The 25793-nt window shown below is 43.2% G+C and overlaps 1 protein-coding gene across 1 annotated transcript in view; it reads right to left on the minus strand.

The window, feature by feature from the left end:
* LOC130179805 (AT-rich interactive domain-containing protein 1B-like) overlaps nucleotides 1–25793 on the minus strand; it is a 174365-nt gene that overhangs the window by 15825 nt on the left and 132747 nt on the right. The window contains exons 8-12 of the mRNA XM_056392867.1: nucleotides 15735–16056; nucleotides 6021–6148; nucleotides 3561–3664; nucleotides 1266–1460; nucleotides 192–407 (exon numbers count right to left, since the gene is read on the minus strand). Of these exons, the coding sequence (XP_056248842.1) occupies nucleotides 192–407; nucleotides 1266–1460; nucleotides 3561–3664; nucleotides 6021–6148; nucleotides 15735–16056 (965 nt within the window). The remainder of the gene's footprint in view (nucleotides 1–191; nucleotides 408–1265; nucleotides 1461–3560; nucleotides 3665–6020; nucleotides 6149–15734; nucleotides 16057–25793) is intronic.

The raw sequence follows: 25793 nt of genomic DNA on the forward strand, positions 1-25793 counted from the left end.
TTAACAAGCACACCAGATGCCATGCTGCTGGACTGCATGTTGCTGAAGAATGCTAAATAGCCAATGCACATGATTAGTAGGAAATGACTTCACTGTATGTGAGGTTATATTCTCCCCAAATAGTCTTTTAAATGTTATTACGTGCATGTTAACTCCAACATTGTCCCATCATAATGTTCCCTATACATTACCATGGCGAGGCCTCCGATCTCCCGAACTGCCATGTAGAGCTTCCAGAGATCCAGTGGCTTTTTGCCCACAGCGGGCAGCTGGGCAACAGGCGTGCCCCTCTCCTCCATGAAGTTCAGGTATCGCTCCACCCAGCCCCGCCGCTCCGGCTCCACACCAAGCTCATAAAGGCGTGTGATTCGCTCCCCGCTGAGGGAGGAGGGGTTAGGGTTGGCTTTCTAGCAAGGGAGAGAGAGAGAAAATAAGAACGGGAGAAAAACTGGGTTACTATAGACTTTATTTATTTATTTATTTATATAATGTATGTTTTATTTTTATTTATATAAATGTGTATAAATGTGACATTTTATATAATACATAAATGTTAACATCAACCTTTTGTTTCATAATAATAAATGACAGACTATATTGGGTAGTGTACCTGATTTAAGCACAACAATTAAGTTCTTTTTCTACACTTTTCAGTCATATCTTATACTTGACATGAGAGGACATATCATTTACATAAGTTTACATCAGATGCATTAATAGACAGTGTCTTCTATATATTCTAAAATATATAGTCTATTTTACAGTTAATCTTTCTTTGCTGTATCCTATTGCTGTTTTCTGCTACAACAACCCACTCTCCCCATGGGGATCATTAAAGTTTCATCCCGTATTTACACATTCCGAAGTAGGCCCTTGGTTGAATGACCAAGCAAAAATAAACACTTCTTTGGAGCATTTTGCTCAGTGTGCAGTCTGTGTTTATTTCAAAGTTCATTCATTGCACATTTATGTCCCTCATGTTCAAATTGGTGGACAAAGTTAAATCCCACACAGCTACGTCTGGCTTTTGTCCAGGTTTCTAAAGAGTTTTGTTGTCTAAAGAAGCAGATTTTGATGAAGTAATTACGCAATAACCCTGTAGTCACACACAAATCAATCAAACTCACTGGTTTTTCTGACATTTTTGCCCGGAAAGGGAAATAAGTTGCTTGGTTTGGTCTTTGTGTCTAAATATTAATTTATTCCTGGATTTTGTCAGGAAATTCTCACATTCAACCAACTGCGTTTGAGTGTGTAGTTCTTACGGGGCTGGAGGGGGTCTTGAGAGGCCAAGGGGGGCTGCTGATGCTGTCGCTGTCATCTCCGTGGTAGGAGGACAGGCTGGCTGGGCTGGGTGAGAGGGGGGAGGGTACGGGCAGGGCACCACCTGGCGTGGCTGGCTGGGACACACACTGCTGGGAGCCACTGCTACTGTTATTGTTGCTGTAGCCGTCCTGTAGCTGGGAACGAGAGAGAAAGAGAGAAAGAGGGCAAAGGATTTTCATTTCCTTTGGATAAATCATCACTGCTATGTCCTTTCACCCACCTCCTCGGTATCTGTATGACACAATGGTGTGTTCTACCACTGTCCACACAACAATACTGAGGTCATAGCTGAAAGACAGCAACAGCAGACAAAACCTGAAGTGATTCAATATGTGTGCGCAGGGACATAAGATCATTTATGTGTGTATGTTTGGACCGAGAGTTGGAAAGTACATCGAATAGTGTAGTGTACTGAATTTGGAGTACTTCCACTGCACTTAAGCATTTCCATTTCAAGATTTCGACAACTATAGTAACTCATTTTTACTTTAAGAATAAATGTTTTGTCCGTACTATAGAACTAGCTTGTAAAATATGGTGCTCTGTTTTAGATTTAAATAAGTTTTATACCATATATATATGTTTATATACAAACAGCATAAACCAGCTTAGCCAAAATCCTGCTTATATCTTAAAGCATCAGTAATAACATAACGACACAAATAATAACAACACATTTATAAAGGGCAACTCCACGTAATGACTTCTTTTAGTTTTGATACTTCAGTATAGTTTACTGATAATACTTATGCAATATTACTAAGTTTAAGTTACATTATTAATTCTGGGAATTCACTGTACTTGCAATGAAGTGTTTCTTTACCTACTTCTGTGCAGGTAAAGAAACTGCATACCACTAAGAAATTCTAGACCCAGTTGGATACAAACAGTAGTGGTACTAGTACTGGTGTTGTGTGTGAGTCTACATAAATAAATGTATGTGTTCGTGTATGTGTGTAAACTGAATAATAACAAATAAAATTCATGCAGATCAGTATGTATTAGTTTACATGGTTTGTCTAGAAACACGTGGGTGCATGAATTTAGATACAATCTCCACTTTGTGTAAATCACTCACATTTGTGTCTAGGTACGAGTCTTTCAGTGCATGTGTGCATAAGTGTGTGTGCATGCGTGCGTGTGTGTGCGTGTGTACTTGTGTGCGTCTGTGTGTGTGTGTATGTGTGCGTGTGTAAAAGAGAGAAAGCAGGAACAACAGCTTGACAAGTGCTTCTGGTCTGTGTACAGAATGCTCATGTCAGCAAAACCTTATCTTTCCCTTCCCTCTCTCTTTCCCCCATCTCTCTCTCTATCTCTCCATCTTTCTCACTCTTCTCTCTCTCGGCAGACAGATCATCTCTTTTGGGAGCACTGGGGGTCTTTCTGGCTGCTCTGACTGCCTTAAATAATTCAAAAGGCCCTACTACCCTAATCAGCAAAAGAAAAGACAGGGATTTGGAGGGAAAAGACGTGTAGTGGATGTGATGTAGGCGTGTGTGTGTGTGTGTGTGTGTGTGTGTGTGTATGTGTGTGTGTGTGTGTGTGCGTGTGTGTGTGTGTGTGCGTGTGTGTGTGGGAGAGCGGTTGTTAAGCAAAAACAAGGGGAGGGAGTAGAAAAGAGCAAAGAGCAGAGTTCTGTTGTTGCTGAGCTGAGCCAAGCCGAGCTGCAATTGTAGGGCAAAATGAGAAGTCAGCATTGTGTATTGGGACGTGTGTGTGTGTATGTGTGTGTGTGTACTGAGAGGAGGCACTGAGAAAGTAGTATTTACGAGAACGATGGTGTGTGTTTGTGAGTGAGTGGAAAGGCCAGTGTGTGGCTTTCTGTCTTTATATTTATGTATCATAAACAGTATTTCTGTGCTGTGTTTGAATGTGTGTATGAACATGTGTGTACTGCGGATGCCAAGCCTCCTCTTTCTCTCTATGTCTCTCTCTTTTTTGCAACTCTGGGCTGCCAAAACATCAGCAAGAAGAGAGTGCTGGGGGCAAAAACAAAGCGAAGAAAACATTAGGAATGGTAAATGTTAAACAAATCATTAAATATGGCGAGAAAACAACAGAGAAACAGCCCACTGTGCTGAGGCAGCATATGCTGATCAGATTTGGTTTGCTTCATTAGGGGAGCTAGATCAAAAAACAAAAAACAAAACAAAAAAAAAAAAAAAGCAAAAAAATGAAAGGGAGAGAGGGAACTGCAAAGAAAGATGGGGAAGAGAAAAAGGTCAAAGGGGTACCTTTGGTTTGTGAGGCTCGTTGGTGGGGCCTGTGTCATCTTTTACGTCTGTTTTGGGTTTCCCATCTGGACTCATCATGCTGTCTCCGGACATTCCCATGGCTCCTTCACCAAGAATGAGAAAAAATTTACTGGAAAATATCTGTACCAAACTTTACAAAATGAAAAATTGCTCATTTCTGCTGTTAGTTTTATTCTTTGACCATAATCACATTGTCTAAAGTGAACCAACCGCTTTTTGTAAAAAAGATTATTTACACTAGTACACAGCATGTCTTTATATTATCGTCAATTCAACATTTTTTAACTCGCTAAAATGAACGGTGCTTTCTTTGTGTGTGCTGAAGGCTACTGTATAATGGTTTGTGTAATGTCACACACAAAGTCAGACAATGTAAAACAGTTTCATGTCTTTCTGCAGTTGGAATACTATGTTCCGTCTCTGTGTTTTCAAGGCTCCTCTAAAGCCTGTAAAGGGGAGACTGTGAAAGAAACGTATAAAAAGACTGCTGCTTAAGGAAGACATAGAAATAGAATGAGATAAGACTCCACAAAAAGCAAGCAAGTGCTCTCTTTTAACCTTGCTGGCTGCACAGCCTCAGTTTGGGAGAAATCATACATCTCACATATTCAAAGCGATGTCAGAGTGGGACGGTTAGTATTCAAGAGAGTTTGGCTGACAAGAAGAGTTGTTTCTGCTTTCAAAGACGTTTGTGTACCTTCATGAGGTTTCTAATTGAAGAAGAGTTGAGATCCTTAAGAGTACTTTTAATAGTGCCAGCTGCATATTTCTTATTAACAGAAAAAAGGGGTCCTTGGATACAAGGCTCTCCTCTTTATTTTTCCCTTGTGTGCTGCGGCACAGTGAGAAAACTAATGGCTTTTTACTGTGCCCAGGGGCAAACCAGATGAGTTTGGAGGAACCTTGGCGCTCTAATTCGTTTGAAGTTTTCCAAATGTCACGCATTCTGATATTTGGTTTTGAATAAAAGGTGCCTTTCATTTTGGGATCCACAGTGCTCTCCGAGGTGCATTTAGCAACAATCCAGCAGGGTGAAGGGCTGAAAGAAAAAGGTATGCACCACATCAATCTTTGCTAACTGGAGCACCAGCTCTACAGGTAAAGTAAGAGCACTGAGAAAGTAACTTGTATTGGTGAGAACTCTCTTGATTTCCTGGCCTTTCACTGTCTTTTGCTCCCTCTAGTCCTTTCTCTCTGCCTCCGTCTCTGAATGGGAAGAATTCTGCGTTGGTTCTGCTGTACATTTAACATAAACATATGGGTTAATCTTGAGTGGCTCCGTGTCTTGTCTAACATTAACCTGAAGGTCTGTGACTGCTTATTCAACAGGTTCTTCGCTATTTTCTCAACATTTATTCTGTACATGTATTGCAAGATAAGAAAGTGCAGATGGGGTCACACTTCAGTCTATGGAGGTGGGCTGTAGGAAGGTGACAGCTTGTATCAATTGGCTTGGCTCTGACTTCGAACTGAGATAATTTACCCAACTTATCTTCCTTGTCAGATATGTGTTTTGAGTGGTTAACTTTTGACATTTGTATTGCTGTATGCTATTGGGGTTTCTGCAGGTTTCAACAAGTTGAATTTAAGACTTTTTAAGATATTTTTTTAGACCATTAAGAACGCAATTCAAGACCTTTTTCACATCCATACAGGCAAAAAAGTACAAACGATATTTAGGAAAATTGGCGTGCCAGAATTATTTGTAAAATAAAGGAAGTTATTCACATCCAACATGGACATTCAACTGAACATGATTAAAAGAATTGTGTATACACAAGACTAATGTGTGTGTATGTGTGTGCATTTGCTGTTAGCTTTCTACTGTGGCTTTATGCTTTTCTGACTTCCCGTTCAAAGTTCCTAATTTAAGTGTTTCTTCCTCAAGGTGCAGCGGGCTTCAAATTTGTTATTTTCTACAGGCAGCAACAAAACACTGCCCATATTAGATGAAAGTAGTGTTAACAGAGACAATTTAACTTATTACTTCTAGAAGTAGATATTTTTTTGATAAAAGGTGCCACATTAGTCCACACACCACATTACATTACACTAGCTAGGTGTGCTCTGATAAATTCTGACCAGGCTGCACAGTTTGCATTAGTGGTTATTGGTTCCATGTTGGTTTCATTTTTTCATTTTTTCGTTTTGAATTGTTAGTGCAATCAACAACGATTTTTTTTCCGAAAAACACATTTAAAAGCGAGACTGACATTAATGCAATTTTGTAAAAGTAACATCATCTTGATAATTCAGTAATTTTTCAAGATATGAAATCATATATAAGACATGTGAAGTCCTGAAATCCTGAATATTGAATTTCAGAACAACAGAAACCCTGGTCAATACCTGCTTCCCCTGTGTAACTTTCCAAAGAAATATACACTTGCATATTATAGGCTATAAAAGAACCTCTGCTAGCTGGCATTAGCTGAATACCTGACGGCGGCATATTGTAGGCTGGACCTTGTGCGTTACCGATGGCTGAGCTGTTGTTGCCTGTTGGCTGGCTGTAGGGGACATTGGTGCTTGCCTGGCTGATGCCAGGGCCTTGATAGCTGCCCTGCCTACAACAGAAAGAGGAGAAAGAAATAAGTGGATATGGAAGAGACGATATAAAGTTTAGATTCACAATGTAATAGCAGGCTGTGGAGACATAAGTGGGTAACAGTGAAAGCTGCAGAAGAGCAGAAGTCACAAAATCATACAGAGATGATATTTGGCAGCTTGTCACTGCTGTACTCCTTTATTTATGTTGTAGTAAAAACTGAGCAGCGTGTGCGTCTGAAAGTCACAATAAAAAGCAACATATCCCAGATCAAACAAACAGCACTTCCAAAAGATTGAAGATGAGCATACAGCATCAGAAGAGCAAAACTCTTCTATCCTCCCTTCTCTGCTACAAATCCCCCCTCCCCCACATTCCCCCCTCTCCCTCTCCCACAAGTCATAATTTAACTAATTAAGGTGTGCTTTTGGAGAGGATCATGTTATTTGTTGCCATGGTGACAGCAGAAATCAATCCCGCTCAATCTCCCTCCCTCAGCCTCCCCTCTCTCTCTCTCTCAGGCAGCTCATCACATGGCGTTGCAAGTGACATCAGAGGGGTTTATCTGCAACCTGCTGAATGCTAGCCATTGGTGTGTGTGTGTGTGTGTGTGTCAGAGAGAGAGAGAGACAGAGAGAGAGAGAGAGAGAGAGAGTGCATGATTGAAGGCAGCGTCTATCGTCGCATGCCAGGCAGGCCGAAGCCAGTGACATGGGGGTGAAAGGGAACACCATGTTTGGAACAATTTGGTCTATCTCCTGCTGACTCAAGATTATCTCCTGGACAACCATATAAAAAAGATTGGGAGAAAGGGGGGAGGCAGATGCAGAGAAAAGACATGTGAGGTGAAGAGACAGAGAGAGAGAGAGGGGGCGAGAGAGAGAGAGACAGAGACAGAGAGGCCTAACAGATCGAAAGAATAAGAGGTGGAAGACTGAGAATGCAGGATGAAACTACAATAAATTCAAAAAGAAGACAGGAAGGGGAGCGGGAGGAAGACAAATAGTAGTAAGGGTGAATGTAAAGAAGATAGGATGGAAGGAAAGCAGGAAGGAAGAGGGGACTGTTTGGCCCAAACTGTCACACTGTTCTATGCAAACGAAAAGAAAAAATACTATCAGGATTTATGTCAGTCAATTCCCTACTAACTGGCACCTTTCTCTCTTTCACACACTCACACAGACACATAGTATAATGCCTCATATTGGAACCGATACACATAGCCTAAGAGGAGGGATCGGCTTGGTAAACCTCCCCATAATCTCATCTCACAGATGTAATTAGTCATAGAGCACGGCTGATGATACATATGTAATCCCTCTATGGGGGCCGAGGTGCACAGGGGAGCTCCATGGCAAAGAAACAAGCTCACACCAAATCCATGCTTATCTGGCCCTGTTTCCCTATAATGGGGGAAGTATACACTCCTTCATTTGCTGCCTACATGCTCCCTAAAAAGCTCTGTGTGAGTCAAGACACAGAAATAAATTTACCTTTTGATCGTTGCACCTTCTCTTGCAAGTAAAAATGTATTCTGTGTGCAAATTTCCACAAAAGAGAGTGCTGGTAAGCCAGCAAGGAAAAATAAGTTTAGAGATGCCAAATGCCTGCGAAGCTCATTTATCCATACTGTAAAAACACCCCTCACCCACCTTAAGCAATATAAGCACAAGCTCTCATGTGAATAGTGAAATATCCAAATCAACAACAACAACAACAGTGGTTGGAGGTTTTCGACTGTGGTGCTCTCCCATTATGACTAATTCATGTCATAAAAAAGCCCATTAGAAAGCACTTGATGGAGGCACCGCACAGCGTTTAATCACACTTAATATATGCATGTGCCGCTATCAGGGAAAAAAAAAAAAAAAACAAAAAAAAACGGCACAGCACATTCATCTTGCTCTCGGGCACCTTTGTGCTGGGGAAAAAAAAAGCATCCTGTTGCCGCAGAGAGAGAGGAAGAGTGAGTGAAGGAAGAGAGAGAAAGCAGAGATGGAAACAGAGGGAGAGGAGGAAAAGAAGAAAGGAGGTGGAGGGAAGGAGAGAAGGAGGGAGGGAAATTAAGGCCTGAGAAGCCTGAGTAGTGTGTGTATGGGTCCCTGGTGGACCGATGGGGGGGCGTATTTTCAGCTCAGGGCCCCAGAGCTGGAAGAAATCTCTGTTCCATGAGACTGAGCTGAGTGAACACACATTCAAACATGCACACACACACACACACACACACACACACACACACACACACACACACACACACACACACACACACACACACACACACACACACACACACTCTCAGTAAGAGACACAGGAACATCTATCTGAACACCATCAGGCCAGTGCACTCTCAGTTTGTTGTCTAGGTGTGGCCTGAGGAGAGAAAGAGTGAAACGGTGCAGGGAAACTCTACTTTGAGTTTTCTTGGGTTTTTAAGAAAAGTTAGTGTTAGAGAGTTTTGACACCACATTAGAGTCCAGATATATGAATACAGCTTTGCATTCAGTCTTTTGTTTGGCCTGTCCAGGCACCGTTAGGGCTGAAAAGCCTTTCAAATGCATCAATTCTATTCTATTGTTTTTCCGTTCATTCTATCTAAATGCTCTTTCCTCTAACCTGTCCTTCACACTTCCCTTTGTTTTTCCCCTAATTCTGCACACACACGCGCACACACACACGCACACACACGCACGCACGCACGCACGCACGCACGCACGCACGCACGCATGCACGCACGCACACACACACACACACACACACAGAGCCATCTCTCTACTCTTTCTATTTAGTCCACACGTGTGAAGGGCATCGGAGAAGGCCACTTTCACACCGTGGGCAGAGTGTGTGTATGTGTGTGTTTGAGCGTGTCCTTGTGTTCATGCGCGGGGTGGGCGCTGTTGCCAAGGGGATGCCATGGTTACGAGGTGCCAGCCAACCAGCTGACGGTGTCTCTCTAGAAGTGGCAGCGCCTTTGTCCTTCATTCGTGGTGACAGGCCGCGCTGATGCCTCCCAGCGCTGCTAACTGGACGAGACAGCAGAAGCGCTGGGACCGCAGGAGTGTGTGATGGCTGAGCGGCCCTCCCTATCGATCCCTCTGCTTCGTGTGCGTGTGTGTGTGTGTGTGTGTAAGAGTGTGGAGAAGAAAGTGAGAGAAAAAGAGCCAGAGAGAGGCTGCTGGATGGAAGGATGGAGTGGATCGGCTGGAGGCCATGAATTATATATGGACCCAATCTGTTCTCAGGGCAGCTTGGGCTCATAGCTCCTCCAAACTCCTGACTCAACTCACCACACACACAAACACATACACAGACAGAGGGGAGACCAGAATAAGCCCCCCACAAAAAATAAAAGGACAGCTTTTAACATATTAAATCCAGAGAAAAGCTACTCTTCCCTTCTCCCTCCCCTCCTTCTCAAACATCAAACAGCTCAGGATGGATGGAGGAGAAGCCATTTATTTTGCCCATCTAATGAAAGCAGAGCGCTCCGCAGCACTGCCAAGACTGCAAGCGACAAAGCGCCACAGGCAGCATCCCCCGTTCTTGACATTCAAGCGCTGCTCTTATTTATTTAGCAAATTTACTTACTAAGGAGGTCAGAAATGAATTATTTGGCGAGGATTTGCCTGGGAGCACTCTCCTCTCCTCTCTTCTTCCCTCTTCCAACATTTTTCTCCCTTCAATTTCCCTTTGATTTACGGCTCTTTTTTTTTCTGAGCTTTGCTCTTCTTGTACTAAGTGCTTATTTTTTCGACAGCGCCCGTTCCTATAGCTCCGGGAACTTCTTGTAGAGTGTCGCCGGCAGCGCTGGAAAGTCATTTGCAAAGCCAATTCTGTCCTCAGAAGCTGCTGCCAAGAAAAGCTTATACCTTTTAATACTTTCTGTTCTCTTCTCTTTTCCAAAAATTCCCAAACATCAATCCCCAGCCGCTAAAAAAAATTTCTACCACACCTTTCTTCCAGACTAACTTGTAACTCCTCCACACTGACAGGTTTGACATCGTCCGTGTTATTTGAACATAACATGTCAGACTTTTTGTGCTGCAATTCATCACACTGACAACTGGCTGCCTAGTGCCCCCAACTATTCAAGGACTTTTCATGAAACTGATTCTTTTTTTTTTTTTTTACAGAAAATTAATCTAATTTTTTGATGGACCAGCATCTATTTGTGAAATTATTTGACAGTGCATGAACAAGTGACATTTACATTTTATTTTATTTTTTATAATTAGTTGCAGTAAATGCAACAGCAGAAGTTTAAATTCCTAGATTACAAATGAATGATGAGCAAGACGTTAAGTGACTTTGGCATGAAGGTAAAGCCATATTCTTCTGCTTCAACTTTTAGTCGAGCAACTGGATCCTTCTCTACGTTCCCCAAACTCTCAACACTGTTTCCCTTCAACCACCAATCAAACTGATTAACTAATATAAGTGGGACAATTGTTTCTGATATCAGTCAGCTGGTGGAAGAGAAACTCTGAGAGGGCTCTAGGGAAAAAAACACTCACGCCACTCTTTATGAAGATTTAATCACGACCCTCGCCTGCAGCCATGGGATACCAGAAGTGGTCCTCCTCTGTTCGTTCGGCATTCTTTTCACTCAGGCTAATGAAGCTGGAGTGTGTTTACTAGTGTGTGAGGGTGTGTGTGTGAGTCAGGGGAGGATGGATATGGGGGATGAGGGTTGGAAATGTAGAGGGATTGTTGGTGGGGAGGTAGTGAAGGGACTTGTTAATGAAAAAGAGGAATAGAAGACGAGGCCAGCCAATGACAAAGTTGCTGTATAACTAGCCCCTGATTTAGAAGGTCGGGAGCGGGTGTCTCTGGCAGTTCACCCAGGGTTGATGCATCAAAGAGCGAAACTAGACATGTGCTACGACTAACAACTTGTTTCACAGACAGAGAGGAACTAGGTCTGAATGTTTCACAATGTTGTGCTGAGATCTGGAGAGCAAACGGGGCACTGGAGCCTTTAACTGCAGGTTTTCGGAGGCCAATTTTCTCCTGATCTTCCTCAGATGTTCTAAAGTGGGATCTGAGGAAGAAAAACATAACAAGGCTGTGCTGGAGACAGCGGAGAACAAAAAGCAAATTGGGAGGAAGAAAGACTGCGGGAGATAAAACAGTCTGGGTAGGATAACAGAGCTGCACAGAGACTGAGAGGGCGATACAGTTGGGAGAGTTGGTAAAAAGAGTGAAACAGGTGGGAGGAGAGAGAACAGCAACAGACGGGGAGGGATGAAAAAGGTAGAATGAGCGACAGCAGACAAGAATAACAGTGAGGGTGAGACAAGCAGAAAAGAAACTGGAGTATACTGCAAAAGTGTCCATTGTAACTGAACATTTTGGCTCTGTTTTTTGTTGTAAATGAGTAAAAAAGACTTTCTGCTTGCCAGAGGACTGACTCCTCACTATCTGCTAAAATAAAACATTATTATCAATGAAGAAATCATTATTCTGAATAAAGAAGAAGGCAGATTTAAGACAAATGATTCAGATCTGTGAATACTAATCTGCTTTGGAAACAAATAGTCTCACCTAGCTGGCAGACTTTTTTCTTTTTTTTTTTTTTTTTTTTTTTACACCTGCTAGTTTATAAAAGTCTTTTGTTGTTCTGAATATCCAGTGTCTGCTAGGTTTTTCCTCCACTGCATACTTTTTTTTGAATAAACACAGTGGCAATTTGGAAGTTAGCATGCGCAGCAACAACTGAACACAGAAAGAAAAGACAGATTTCCAACAGAAAATCGATAGGAAAAAGCTGTTTGGTCTTTATGAAATGTGATCTTTGTGGGGCAGTTAAAAACAACAACACATTAATGGCTGCTTAATCACAAAGATGGAGATAAAACAGCAAACGAACACAAGGAACACCAAGGATACTTTCACAGTCAATAGTCAATCAAAATGGATCGCTGTACTGATAGAGAAATAGATGAAGACATAAACTCACACAGTTTAGACAAATTTGTAAACAAACAGAGAGAGAGAGAGAGAGCAAGATTTGGAGAGAGAGAGCCTTCACCACAGCAAGTGACACCTCTCTGGTGTCTTGGTGAATGTGAGGAGAGATTGACAGGCAATCTGATTGGTCCCAGCAGAGGGGATCATGTCATGCCACTTTTTATTGACAGCCCGGCCATCTCTTAATGCCTCGGCCAGTGTTTGCGTGAACAGCACTGGGCCCCCCTGCTGCACATAATTAATCATACATACTGTCAGCCATGCCATAGCCCCCCCCCCCCACATGATCAAATGTTGACACAATGCGTACGACTGTATGTGCTCACTTGCTGTTGTTGCCATTAGAGTGACTAATACATGCTGAAGATGATAATGATGACCACAGTGATGATGACGAAGGTGATGATGGCAATTATAATGACAATGATGACTCTTGTGAGAAATATCACGATCAGTTTTGTAATGTAACACACAAACACATTCACTTACATAAAGGACGTGCTCAACATGCACACACACACACACGCACGCGCACGTTACGAGGGTGGCGGACCTACCTATGGTGTTGTGAATGTGAGGGTGGCAGGATGGATGGGTGGTGAGGTCTGAGAGGAGGTGAAGGTGGTGGACGGGTGGAGGCAGGGTGAGGTGAAGGCCAGTGGGTGGAGGTGGGTTGGGGTGGCTGCATCTGTGCTGGGGACCTTACATACGGAGACCGCCTGCAGATCGGCATCAACAGACCCCGCCCGACAAAAAGAGAAATTTCATCTGAAATATCATCACAGTCTTCAGTGTGACTCACGCATCATCAGAAATGGGCAGACTGCGGGTGAAACTGCGGCCATGTTACATTGTCAGGCAAAACCCGCACCAACTGGAGAAAGCGAAGAAATCCACCCTTCCTCTCTGAAGACGGCCATGTTTTCACAAGTTCCCCCCGGAAGGGTTCACGAGAAGTTTACTGCCCACACAATCCCACAACAGCCCCGGTCTCCAACACTACAAACACTCACAAATACAAAGCTCCAACGGTAATGGAAAAATAATATCCCTTAACTCATGTACCATAATAGCATGGGGGTGCTTTGTATTCGTGTTAAGGTGCTTGGTGTCACCTCTGTCTCCGGTGTTTTCACAGTTAAACCTGTGGTTTTCGTTTTCTTGTTTTTATGTTTTGACAGAGCGATATTCAACCCATACAGTCCTCTCACAAGCCAATATCTCTCTTACTGCAACAAATGGCACTTGGCGTATAGTGCCAGCTATCAAAATGTCAGGCACTTTATGAGATGTGTGAAAATAGGGATAGTTCCGCAAATGGCTCATAGAAGTGTGGAACCCCTGAGAATGAACTCTTGCCTTCACATCTGAAAAGCCTCTCGGAAAAAAAGAAAAAAAAAAAAGAAAGACAAACTCTGTGGCACAGAAACTCTCTGTGGTTCAGCACACCTCCCCACAGACGACCCGCAGAGAAAAGTCATTCACCAGATAGCGAGTGACGTAATAAAGAAAAGCTTGCTGCCCCCTAATTTTTAGCATACCACTATTTCCAGGTGAAGTCACTGACTCTCAGTCCCACAAAATAATTTGGGACATTTCTGTTTGAGTGGCACCGTAAAACAGTTTTTACACCATTCCTCTTTCTTGGTCAGGATCGCTGTTGATACCAATTAGGTGCATGAAAAATGATGTGCATGCTCATGTACACACATTCATACTCAACTATACACACAGAGAGATGAGGAGATATAGAACAAAAAAGTGTTCATCTTTCAAAATACAACATTTCTTAAAGAAATCAGGCCTCCTGAGTCCTCGTGGTGCTCTTACCTATTGTGTGTTGAGTTGGCAGATCCTGGCATGCCAGCTGCTGCTGCCTCCTGGGCCTTGCGGTTGGAGCTACCCAAAGAAGGAGGGCCCATCCCTGGCCCAGCTGGCTGAGGCATGCTGGGGGAGCTGGGAGCCATAGGTGGGTACACCCTGTTCTGGTTACCTGGACCATGGCTACGTCCTACAGGTATGGGCTGGCCGGGGCCCTGGCCGTGCATAGGGCTGCTCGCATTCATTCCCAGACTGTTGGTCAGGCCGGGGCCGGGGCCGCTGTAGCTGGTGCTGGCCGTCCCGCTGTAGTTAGAGGGCCGAGGGTAGTTACCTGGAATAATATGACATGTGAATGAGCTGACAAATGGCTAAAATCACTGAAAAACAAATATTACACATACAATGTCACTCAAAATGTAAAACATGGGACATTGTCACTTCAGACATTTAAGTTCCCACTTGCATTTGATGGATTGCGTACAAGAATGACACCAAATGGCTGCTGTGAATTACTGTAGTCGAAGCTAGGTGCTATGAATCACTTCATTTGAGAGAAATGGAGTGTTTATCAAGTGTTTTCCCGCTGATACTCTTGTACCTACAACAGTGACACATACAACTATTTCATCCATCATGAAAATAATCCTGTGACAGATGAGAAATGAGGAATGTAAATTGCAGAACTAAATTCTGATTCACGACCTATTCAACCTCCAGTGGATGCAGGAAAAACTATCAGGGGTGTGTTCTGGTGACATTTTACACAGCTGCAGGTTGCTGGATGGCCCTGGGAACAATTGCCAAGCTTAAGGCTGACTTTGTGAAACACTTGAGAGGAGCTCTAATCTGCAGTAAATGCTTTCTTGCTGCCCTGGAGTGCCACACGGCCGTGATGCCAGAAGCTTTCCTAAGGCACACTTAAACCCCTCCATTTTGGCTCTAAAACCCCTGCTCGGCTCCAACACCAGCTGCAATAAGAGCTGAAAGAGAATCACCATGCTGTCAAAAACAACATGTACATACAATCAGGCACACTGACGCACACCTACTGTATATGTAAGTGCAGTACACACCCACACAAACACACACAGAGCACATCACATTGTATTGCATCTGCGGGCACTGGGCCTTTTCCACTGTGATATTCCCTCCCTGGGACAAATCCCCTGCCAAATAGAAATGGAAAATGTGGCATCCTCCATTGTGAAGGGGGCTATTTATTTTGATTTGATTAAGGGTGCTTTAGTTGGGCCTCACTGCTTAATCCTCTGAGAATATGTCTGGAAAAGGGGATCAAGTCCCTTTAAAACCTGAAGGCTTTTCCGCACGCTCAAACGAGGGAAAGTTGAATGACAATATTCCATATGGGGGAAAAAAAAAAAAAAAAAAAGAAAGACAAACTCTGTGGCACAGAAACTCTCTGTGGTTCAGCACACCTCCCCACAGACGACCCGCAGAGAAAAGTCATTCACCAGATAGCGAGTGACGTAATAAAGAAAAGCTTGCTGCCCCCTAATTTTTAGCATACCACTATTTCCAGGTGAAGTCACTGACTCTCAGTCCCACAAAATAATTTGGGACATTTCTGTTTGAGTGGCACCGTAAAACAGTTTTTACACCATTCCTCTTTCTTGGTCAGGATCGCTGTTGATACCAATTAGGTGCATGAAAAATGATGTGCATGCTCATGTACACACATTCATACTCAACTATACACACAGAGAGATGAGGAGATATAGAACAAAAAAGTGTTCATCTTTCAAAATACAACATTTCTTAAAGAAATCAGGCCTCCTGAGTCCTCGTGGTGCTCTTACCTATTGTGTGTTGAGTTGGCAGATCCTGGCATGCCAGCTGCTGCTGCCTCCTGGGCCTTGCGGTTGGAGCTACCCAAAGAAGGAGGGCCCATCCCTGGCCCAGCTGGCTGAGGCATGCTGGGGGAGCTGGGAGCCATAGGTGGGTACACCCTGTTCTGGTTACCTGGACCATGGCTACGTCCTACAGGTATGGGCTGGCCGGGGCCCTGGCCGTGCATAGGGCTGCTCGCATTCATTCCCAGACTGTTGGTCAGGCCGGGGCCGGGGCCGCTGTAGCTGGTGCTGGCCGTCCCGCTGTAGTTAGAGGGCCGAGGGTAGTTACCTGGAATAATATGACATGTGAATGAGCTGACAAATGGCTAAAATCACTGAAAAACAAATATTACACATACAATGTCACTCAAAATGTAAAACATGGGACATTGTCACTTCAGACATTTAAGTTCCCACTTGCATTTGATGGATTGCGTACAAGAATGACACCAAATGGCTGCTGTGAATTACTGTAGTCGAAGCTAGGTGCTATGAATCACTTCATTTGAGAGAAATGGAGTGTTTATCAAGTGTTTTCCCGCTGATACTCTTGTACCTACAACAGTGACACATACAACTATTTCATCCATCATGAAAATAATCCTGTGACAGATGAGAAATGAGGAATGTAAATTGCAGAACTAAATTCTGATTCACGACCTATTCAACCTCCAGTGGATGCAGGAAAAACTATCAGGGGTGTGTTCTGGTGACATTTTACACAGCTGCAGGTTGCTGGATGGCCCTGGGAACAATTGCCAAGCTTAAGGCTGACTTTGTGAAACACTTGAGAGGAGCTCTAATCTGCAGTAAATGCTTTCTTGCTGCCCTGGAGTGCCACACGGCCGTGATGCCAGAAGCTTTCCTAAGGCACACTTAAACCCCTCCATTTTGGCTCTAAAACCCCTGCTCGGCTCCAACACCAGCTGCAATAAGAGCTGAAAGAGAATCACCATGCTGTCAAAAACAACATGTACATACAATCAGGCACACTGACGCACACCTACTGTATATGTAAGTGCAGTACACACCCACACAAACACACACAGAGCACATCACATTGTATTGCATCTGCGGGCACTGGGCCTTTTCCACTGTGATATTCCCTCCCTGGGACAAATCCCCTGCCAAATAGAAATGGAAAATGTGGCATCCTCCATTGTGAAGGGGGCTATTTATTTTGATTTGATTAAGGGTGCTTTAGTTGGGCCTCACTGCTTAATCCTCTGAGAATATGTCTGGAAAAGGGGATCAAGTCCCTTTAAAACCTGAAGGCTTTTCCGCACGCTCAAACGAGGGAAAGTTGAATGACAATATTCCATATGGGGGAAAAAAAAAAAAGAAAAAAAAAAAAGAAACGACTCCGAAAATGGAAATGGCTTCTCAGTGTCCTCGAGCTGCTTCGGTGAAGACACTTTCCACATGACATAAGCCTGTGAGTCCGACAGAGGGAGAGAGCAGGAGGAAGCAACAGAGGGTGGGGGCGAGAAGAGAGGAAGACAGACAGAATAGGAGGGGGGGGGGGGGCGGACAAACCCATGCCCCCCAAGCCCCAAGATAGGATTTATATTGAATCAAAATAAAAGTCTTTCCCATAAAAGTCAGCAGCTCCGGTTGAATTTGTCCAGAAATTGTGATGAAATCTACTGTGGGAGATGGGAAAAGAAGAAGCGGATTATTTCTGGGGAGGCTTTGGTGAGTCGGTGAGCTGAGTACGGCTGACACCTGTCAAGGGTTTTGGGGCTATAATAGGGAAGCGTTCAGGAATGAAAGGATGTCTGCTAACGAACACAGGAGGATACGTATGGTGCACAGTACATGTGTGTGTGTGTGTGTGTGTGTGTGTGTGTCCGTCCATCTGCTTGTCTGTGTAAATGCATATATAATACATCTGAGACCTTGCAACCAGTGAGAGACACATTTCCATGTTTCTCCCACTCATATGCGACTGCCTCGAATGCTGTGGAAAATCCTGGGAACGGTGCCCTGCACCCTCCTTCCTCTCGCCTCGAGTGGACGGTTTGCTGCAGATGAACAAGGCCCCAGTCAACGACCTCTCTCAGCCCTCTTTGGACAGCTGTTGAGCCCCATGTCATGGCTGCCTGCCATACATTTTCAATAGCCTGGGCGGACACTTTGTGATTTTTGGCCCTTGTGACGGACTGAGGTTCCAGGACACCTCCCAGGGAGTTGTTTATATCACACAGTCCCATTTGGACAATCTGCATTTTTTTTCCGTCTTTAGAGGGCGGGCCAAACAACCCAAAAAGTGGGAGGGAGTGTCTGGAAGTTTCCATGAGGCTGTTCTCTACTTTCCTAGGCGGGGGAGATGCTGAGCCAAATCTACCTGAGGACGTTTGTGTTTTTAAAAGGTGTCATTAAGTCAACAGGCAGCATTGAGAGATCACTTGATGTACTATCATTCAAAATGCTCTAGTTGTGGGCTGTTTGCCTCAACTGACAGAGGAAAGACAGAGTAGCTGTGGGACTGGGTTAATGCTAAGCTTTCCTATGAGAGACTTGCTCCATCCTGACAAGAATGATTCACTTCCTGAAGGATTGGTGGTGTGCCAGAGCACTTCTTCAAGGACAGATAGTGCACTAACCCACTTTTTAAAATGACTGAGAGCTCAACCCTGAAATTCATGGTTTCTTAGGCTTTGAAAGTGCCATTCAGATTACATTAGATATTGGATCACTGCAAAGGTCAAACACAAAATTATTATAGATACGATGACAAATATACAACAAATTAAAATATACTAACGGTGCTAATGCTGGAAAATTGTCTGTTTGATTTAATAAAAAAATATACTACGATGACTCCATGTTGTGTTATATTCACAGAGCTGAGTCGAAAATATGAATTACTTGCTGTTGATTTAAAAGTGTTTCCAGATCTAGGAGACAGGCAAATATGGAAGTCATGGGAGTGACAGTTCGTCACTCGCTGTCACAGAAACTTGAAAAAATCTTGAGGCCTCCATGTGAGTCATTAGCAACATGGCCATGTTATATAATGAAAAAACAATAAGTATTTACAGTAGGGCAAGTTATAATATCAGTTTTTTTTATATCCACCTTAACAGCAACCTCTCAGATATAGTATCTGTCACTGAAGTGAAAACAAAGCTGTATGTCTGTTCTTTGCCATGGCAGTGGCTTCTTGGGCAGAGTTGTGCACAGTTGGTGGCATCAACTCATATTTTATTTCTTTATTGCCCAAACTCTGCCTTTAGTGAAAGTGCTAAGAAATACCACTTCCTGGCATTCAAAAAAGCCTAGGACAAATAAATGTGTTCCCTTAGCTTATGTTATCAGTAACATACTATATATGCACAGAAGTGCGTCATGCACGGCACCTACTCTGCATGCTACTCATACTACTCTGGAAACCAATCAAGGAGGGACAAGAGGAAAAGAGGACAAGGAGGATGTCATTTCTTATATGTCCTGTCTTGTGTCCTTGTGGCTCAGTCTTGGTTTCTTGCCTTCTTCTCAGGCACTTGGTGCCTTTGGGGAGTCTTGATGGTATTTATAGTGCAATGGAGGGGAGGAGAAGGAGAGCTCATGGTGCTTCGTTCACAATTACATGGAAATTCCCGGCACGGTCACGCATTCGGTGGACGCTGTATCCTGCGCCGGGTTTAATCCCTGCATTCCCGCGGGAGAGCTCGAGTGTGACCGAGCAGATTACCGTCTACTGCTTCCTCAGCAGAGTGGACCGTCCAATGCTAACAGCCGAGGCAGTCATTCTCCCGGCTACGGTGGAGTAAGGTATGAAGGTGCACCAACGTGCCCTCCAGAGCTGTGGACTCCATCAATAAGCAGTGGAACGCAGATTACATGGCTGCATGTTTGAGCTACCAATGACAGGAGCGCCGGCAGACTGTCCGTGTCCACATGTGGCCGAACACAAATAATAATAATAAAAAAAACGTATAACAGTATTTTTCTCTTTTACTTTTTTTATGGAGGTGGTAGGGGTTAGGGGAAGATGGTTTTATTTGTGAGAGTGGGTAAGAGAGGATAAGACACCCTGGTACTCATTTCTTAGGAGTACATTTTCTAAACCTCAGTATGAGTGACGCTACCTTTATTTTTCCCTTCTGATGCTGCTTAATGTGTTATACAGTAGTATTAAGTATAAAGTTCTTTTACTTGAAACATAATTTGAACTGTTTCTAACTCCGCTGTATCTGTTTTTAACAGTTGAAATATCTTGAAAATAAGCCGTTCACAATAACGTCAAAGACAAATCTGTCAGAGATGTCAATGCAGATCCATTACATTGCTTTATGCAGTTTTAAGACTCAGTATACATGTATGACTTGTTGGGATGGATAGTTTTTTTTTTGCAGCATCTTCTCTTGCCTGAGGCCCCCACATCCTCTCCCATCCACCTCAGCACCTTTCACGGCAGGGTGTCTGAGCCTAAGCAGGGCTGTGGTGCGCCTTGGGGCTGCAGAGCTCCACCACACACTGTCAATTTCCTCCAAAAAAACTCCCTCCCCCAGACACTGGCTTGAGTCATGTTTTTTTCTTTCTTTCTTTCTTTTTTTCTGGCCGAATTACACGTTGGCTGCGGCAAGGCACCAAGACTTAAAAGTGCTGTCTGAAGCATGGTCATTACCAGCAGAGTGCTTAACCCCTCTGAGGGGGGGGCTGCAGTATGCGATGGGTGGGAGAGAGAACAGATCCGAGACAGACTCCAAATCTCTTTCCTGTAATGGCATGATATCCTCCTCCCCCGTCTGTCTGTGCGTCCACACGCTGGCTCCGTACCATGTCCGAGTGCATGTTTTGAAAACAGCTGTTGGAGTCATTTAAGTCCTGAGGAGAGCCTGATATCAACACACTGTATGAGATCAGTTTAACTTTGGTTAAAGAGGGCTTTCAAAGGACAGCCACAAACATTTAGCGGCTTAAATAGTTTTTGGAAATACTGGGCAGTCCATTCACTGTAAGACTCATTCAGACAGTGAGAAAACAGTAAAAGGGAAAATCTTTGGCAGGGTTCGACTGGACATCAATCTCAAAAGAAGGAAGCAGGCTTATCTAATCCAAAGTCTGTGAAATAACTACTACATATTTCAGTATTGTTTGTAGATGGGCCATGTCCTCCTTCAGTCTCATGTATCACTAACCCTATATGTTGGATGGAGCTTATTTAGTTGGTTACACAAGCTGCACTACAGTCGCTTGCCCCTGATAAAAGAGCACTGCTGCAGTCTTTCAAGTTACACAACACCAGACAGTTTTTTTCTTGTTCTTTGGTGAGCTACAAACTCTTAGTGTTAGTGTGTGTGGCAAGCATTATTACTGACAATTTTGTGTCTCTCACACACGCACGCACGCACGCACGCACGCACGCACGCACGCACGCACGCACGCACGCACGCACGCACGCACGCACGCACACACGCACACACACACACACACACACACACACACACACACACACACACACACACACACACACACACACACACAACACACACACACACACACACACACGCACACACACACACACACACACACACACACACACACACACACACACACACACACACACACAAATACGAGACCCAAGAGTTGGGTTCTCCCAGCACAGACAAGCCAAGAAAAACAGAGAGCAGAGTTCAGGAACTTGGAGTGAGTTTCTGTGTTGGCTAATGGCTGGCTAATTTGTTAGTGCACTAGGAAGAGGAAAGGGGAGCAGATGGAGCTGTCATTAAGAACAATGACCAGCAGCTGTCTGCCCTGTTCAGCTTACACAGGCCTCTGATGGGCCCTCTAAGAACTGGGGCCTTGGCTCTGACCTGTAGTCCATATGAATAGTTTCCTGCGCTGAAGATTGGTGGAATCTGCAGTACTGTATGGCCTCGGGAATAATGTTTTCATATTTCTGACTGATTGTATAACAAAGAGGAACACATGTCCTCAAAATGATGGAGACGCATGGAAAATACCCCACATTGAAAACTTTTACCAGTTTAAAAGGGTTTAAACTTGTTAGAGTTCATGCTAAGGTAAGGCCATAATCTGACTGACAACAGTCTTATTTATTTCATTAGGACACAGTGGGGGTGGTGACCAGAGGCCTCTGAATTAGGGTTGCACGGTATACCGGTACCAGTATAGTACCGCGATACTAGAGTTTTGAAAACGGTACTATACCGGCATTTAAAAACAAACGGTACTTTTATTTCATTTTATTGAATGCAAATGAATTGGTAAATTGGAGCCTGTCTCTTTAAGCACAGCGAGGCCAGCGAGTGAGACGTAGTTGCCCGAGAGGATGTAAGCCGCGTCCCACGCGCACTCGCATGTTTAGACTGAGGAGGAGAGAGAAACGACAAGTCGCGTCTTAGACAGACGGAGCGGGTTGAAGAAAATACCGTAGATAGAGATGGCAGCTGCAGAAAATCCCATACTTGTGGTCAAAATAGGGGCCCGAAGACGGTGTGGAAATATTTCGGGTTCAAACCGAACGATAAAGGCGAGCCACTGAACCCAGAGGCACCGCAGTGCAAGCGGTGCTACAAAGTGTGTCTCGCAGAAGGAGCCAACACTTCAAATCTGTCGAAACATTTAAAGGACATCCATGCGGACTTGTTCCGAGACTTCAGTCATGAACGACAGGTGATAATGTTGTTCACCTGTTCACTGCACTGTAATGTCAATGAAAGAAGTACAAAGCCCCTCCCAGCCCAGTAGTAAACCTACAGTAGCCAGCATACAGAGAGCTAAAACATGTCCATGGTTAATAAATACATTAAAAAATATATTTTTAAAAATTAAATTACATTCTTTAAATATTTAAATAACCCGTTAAGGCAATACATAATATAATGAAATATTTTTTACAAAAAGTATCGAAAAGTATCGAAAAGTATCGAAATACATATTGGTATCGGTATCGAAACAGAAATTTGGTATCGTGACAACCCTACTCTGAATAATATTAATAGAATATTAATGCTTCGTTTTACCTCGTGATCATTGAGATTTGATTTGAGAATCATGAAATCCTATTTCAGAGAAGTACTGTTGTGCTGTGCAGCGTTTTACATTACTAGAACTGGACTTCCTGGATTGCATTTTATCTTCTTCTTTCCACCAGTGCAGCCCATTGTGTTATTTTAAGGTGGGAGGGTTGCGGGTTAAAGGGTTAAAGTAGGATTAGATTAGGTTAAAATTAGGTTGAAGAGTGTGCGTAGGTATGTAGGTGAGAGTAAAATGACAGATGAGGGAAGGAAAACAGAATCCATATTTTTGTGTGTGTCTTGGCAATACTGTGTGCAAAAACAAATGCAGCCACACAAGTGCCAGTTTTTTTTGGTACTCCCTGTGCTGTTGTCTGAATATATTGAACAGTCTAATGCAGGACAGATGCAGGTGAGTTGCAAGTGTTTTAAATATGAATGAGAATATACATACATATACAATATATACTGTATATGTGTGTGATGGGAAGACAGCATTTCTGAGCCGTTCTTTCTGTTTCTGATGAGAACATCTCTCCTGTCATTGGAGTGAGATTTCACGCTCATCTGCCTCCAGAGCCTCTTCCAGGCTAGTCCGCCTCGCTGTCGCTCTCTGCTTACTTTATTTCTCTTTTTCTCTCTGCTTATTGGGCTGTCAGCCCAGCCAAAGTCACATTAAGAGATAAGAGTGGGTGGAGAAGGGAGACCAAATACCAAATGCATTAGGGCTATTAATCAACATTAACAAATGCGAGAGAGAGGCTGCAGTTTTGGGAAAACACACGCACGGATGGGCGCATTTATCAAGGTGACACATTAAAACACACATTTACCAAAAAAATACCATAATGTTTCGTCTGGTGTGTTGCCAAAGGCGGAAAACGAAGTACAACAGCAGATGTCAACGTTTGTTGGATGGCCTGGAGTCGCACGTTGGAGAAAACAAGCGAGCGAAGAATGCTTAATTATAGAGAGCGATCCAAACTTTTTTTCCCCACAAATTTCCTGAAATCTGTTACTTGTTTTTTTTCCAAGTTTTTTTTTTTTTCCTTGGTTATCAAAAAATCGATGGTTGATGTGACTGATTTACCAAATGGTTCATCAAACAGGCCTGCATACATGGTAAACTGAAGCAAAGACTGTAGTCTGGAAGGCTTTATCACGATGATGATTCAGGAACAAACAAATACAGATATGTTGTTCCCACATTGATCACACTGAGGACTTTAACTTAACACTTTTCAAATTAGTTAACAATATTTGGAAAAACTGCAGCTTGAATTAGCAGAGAGGTTAAAATCTAACTGGATATATTCTGTTAGTTTAGTTGCATATATTAAAAATGTGAAGCAATACACTTTTAAACTCTTAAGATGCTTTTGATTACTGATTTGAAGCCTTATGGTTGCATGTTGTGCATATTGGTCCAACAAGCTGGACTCCTCAGAGCAGAGTTTCCCTCCATCTATGACGCTAAATATGAATCTTTGCAGTTGTCAGTATTTCATGAAAGACTGATGAATCGCAACATGTCAAACCCAGTAAACATCTCATTAGAAGTCGAGTCTGTGCTTTTAAGACATGAAAAGGTGCCATAACTATTTCTGAAGTTCCTATTTTTGGTACTGGATTTAGGATTAGGGAACGTGTGAGACTGCTCTTATCTAGACATAACATCCCTCTGCAATCACTAAAAAATCACTCCTACCAAATTTACAAAAGTATCTAACATGTATTTGAAGGAAATTTAGCAATTATCTACTATTATATCACGTCTGAGTAGGGCCTTTATTGTCTCTAATAAGACTTTAAAAACACTGGCCCCTTTTCTGAGAGGCTTATATTAAAACATTGAGCCCTATTTCAGGATTGGACATCATCATTCAGTGGATAAACCTCACAACGTGTCAGTCTGCCTTGTCAGTCTGGAGCTACCTCATAATGTTATCATGAGGAGAGTCAAGAGGTCTGTCCAGGGTTCAAGTGTCTCATGAATATTCTTAGAGTCACACTCTCAGAAATCCCAATTTCTAATGCCCGCTGTGGGACCCACCGCAGAGGACGGGAGAAGACTGTGGCTGTGTGTGCGTGTATGAGTTGCGGAAAGAGACAAATAGATTTAGAAACAGAACCAGAAGATGGATATGTCTTTCAAAATGAGTCTTTTTGTATTCCTCATTAGCAAACTCTCTTTGAAACCAGTGACACCGATGTCAAGGCCCAGTGTGACTGCGGAATGGTGGCCAACATTCATCAAAAAAGACTAATGTGACATTCCCTTTTGAGGCCAAACTGCTCCATAACCTCTCTGAATGAACGATACACAAGGTATTCATCACTTCAATATTACTAGTCAGAAAGCAGAAGCTTCTCCACAAATCTGGTGTCAGGTAAAAGTCAACAAAAGAAGTCAATACAGAGCCTGTTAATGGTTTTTATGATTAATAATTCATCTGAAAACTTGAAAAGCGTCATAGCTTGTGTGAAATCAAATTCTCTCGCTTTTGGTTTTGAATAGTCTTTTTTAAACGGTGGCTTGAAAGTTATATCCTCTATTTTTGACAAAGTGAAAAATTATCTCAACATTTTGAACTTTAATGATCTTTTTATGTGCAAATTTGCGCCGTTGACCAATACACCAAGGCATGTCAGCAGTGCTCGCCTTTGAGGGAATGGACAGCCGCGGAGTCCAAAATGGAAAAACGTATTGCAGCTTATTAGCAGTGTTGAACCATCCAGTATTTGCAGACAGTTATGAGACTATCTGCAAAACATTTACCTCTTTAATAAAACTCTTCATTGAATGAAATAATGTATAATACCAAAAAAACTTCAGCTCGGAGAGCTACTGACTCACGCTAACATGTTCCTGTCTTGCTAGCGTGTTGGTGATTAGCGAGCCAGTACAGGAGTTTAGTTGAATAGTCTGTGTGAAGCGCTGGAACCGCTAGCCTACCAAAGACCTACAGATGACATTGGTGTACGTGCTTTTTCACTTTTTCAGTACAAGGTTAATCAATGGACTGATCTTCCAGAA

This window comes from Seriola aureovittata, chromosome 13 (assembly GCF_021018895.1).
Source record: "Seriola aureovittata isolate HTS-2021-v1 ecotype China chromosome 13, ASM2101889v1, whole genome shotgun sequence".
Classification (NCBI taxonomy): Eukaryota; Metazoa; Chordata; class Actinopteri; order Carangiformes; family Carangidae; genus Seriola; species Seriola aureovittata.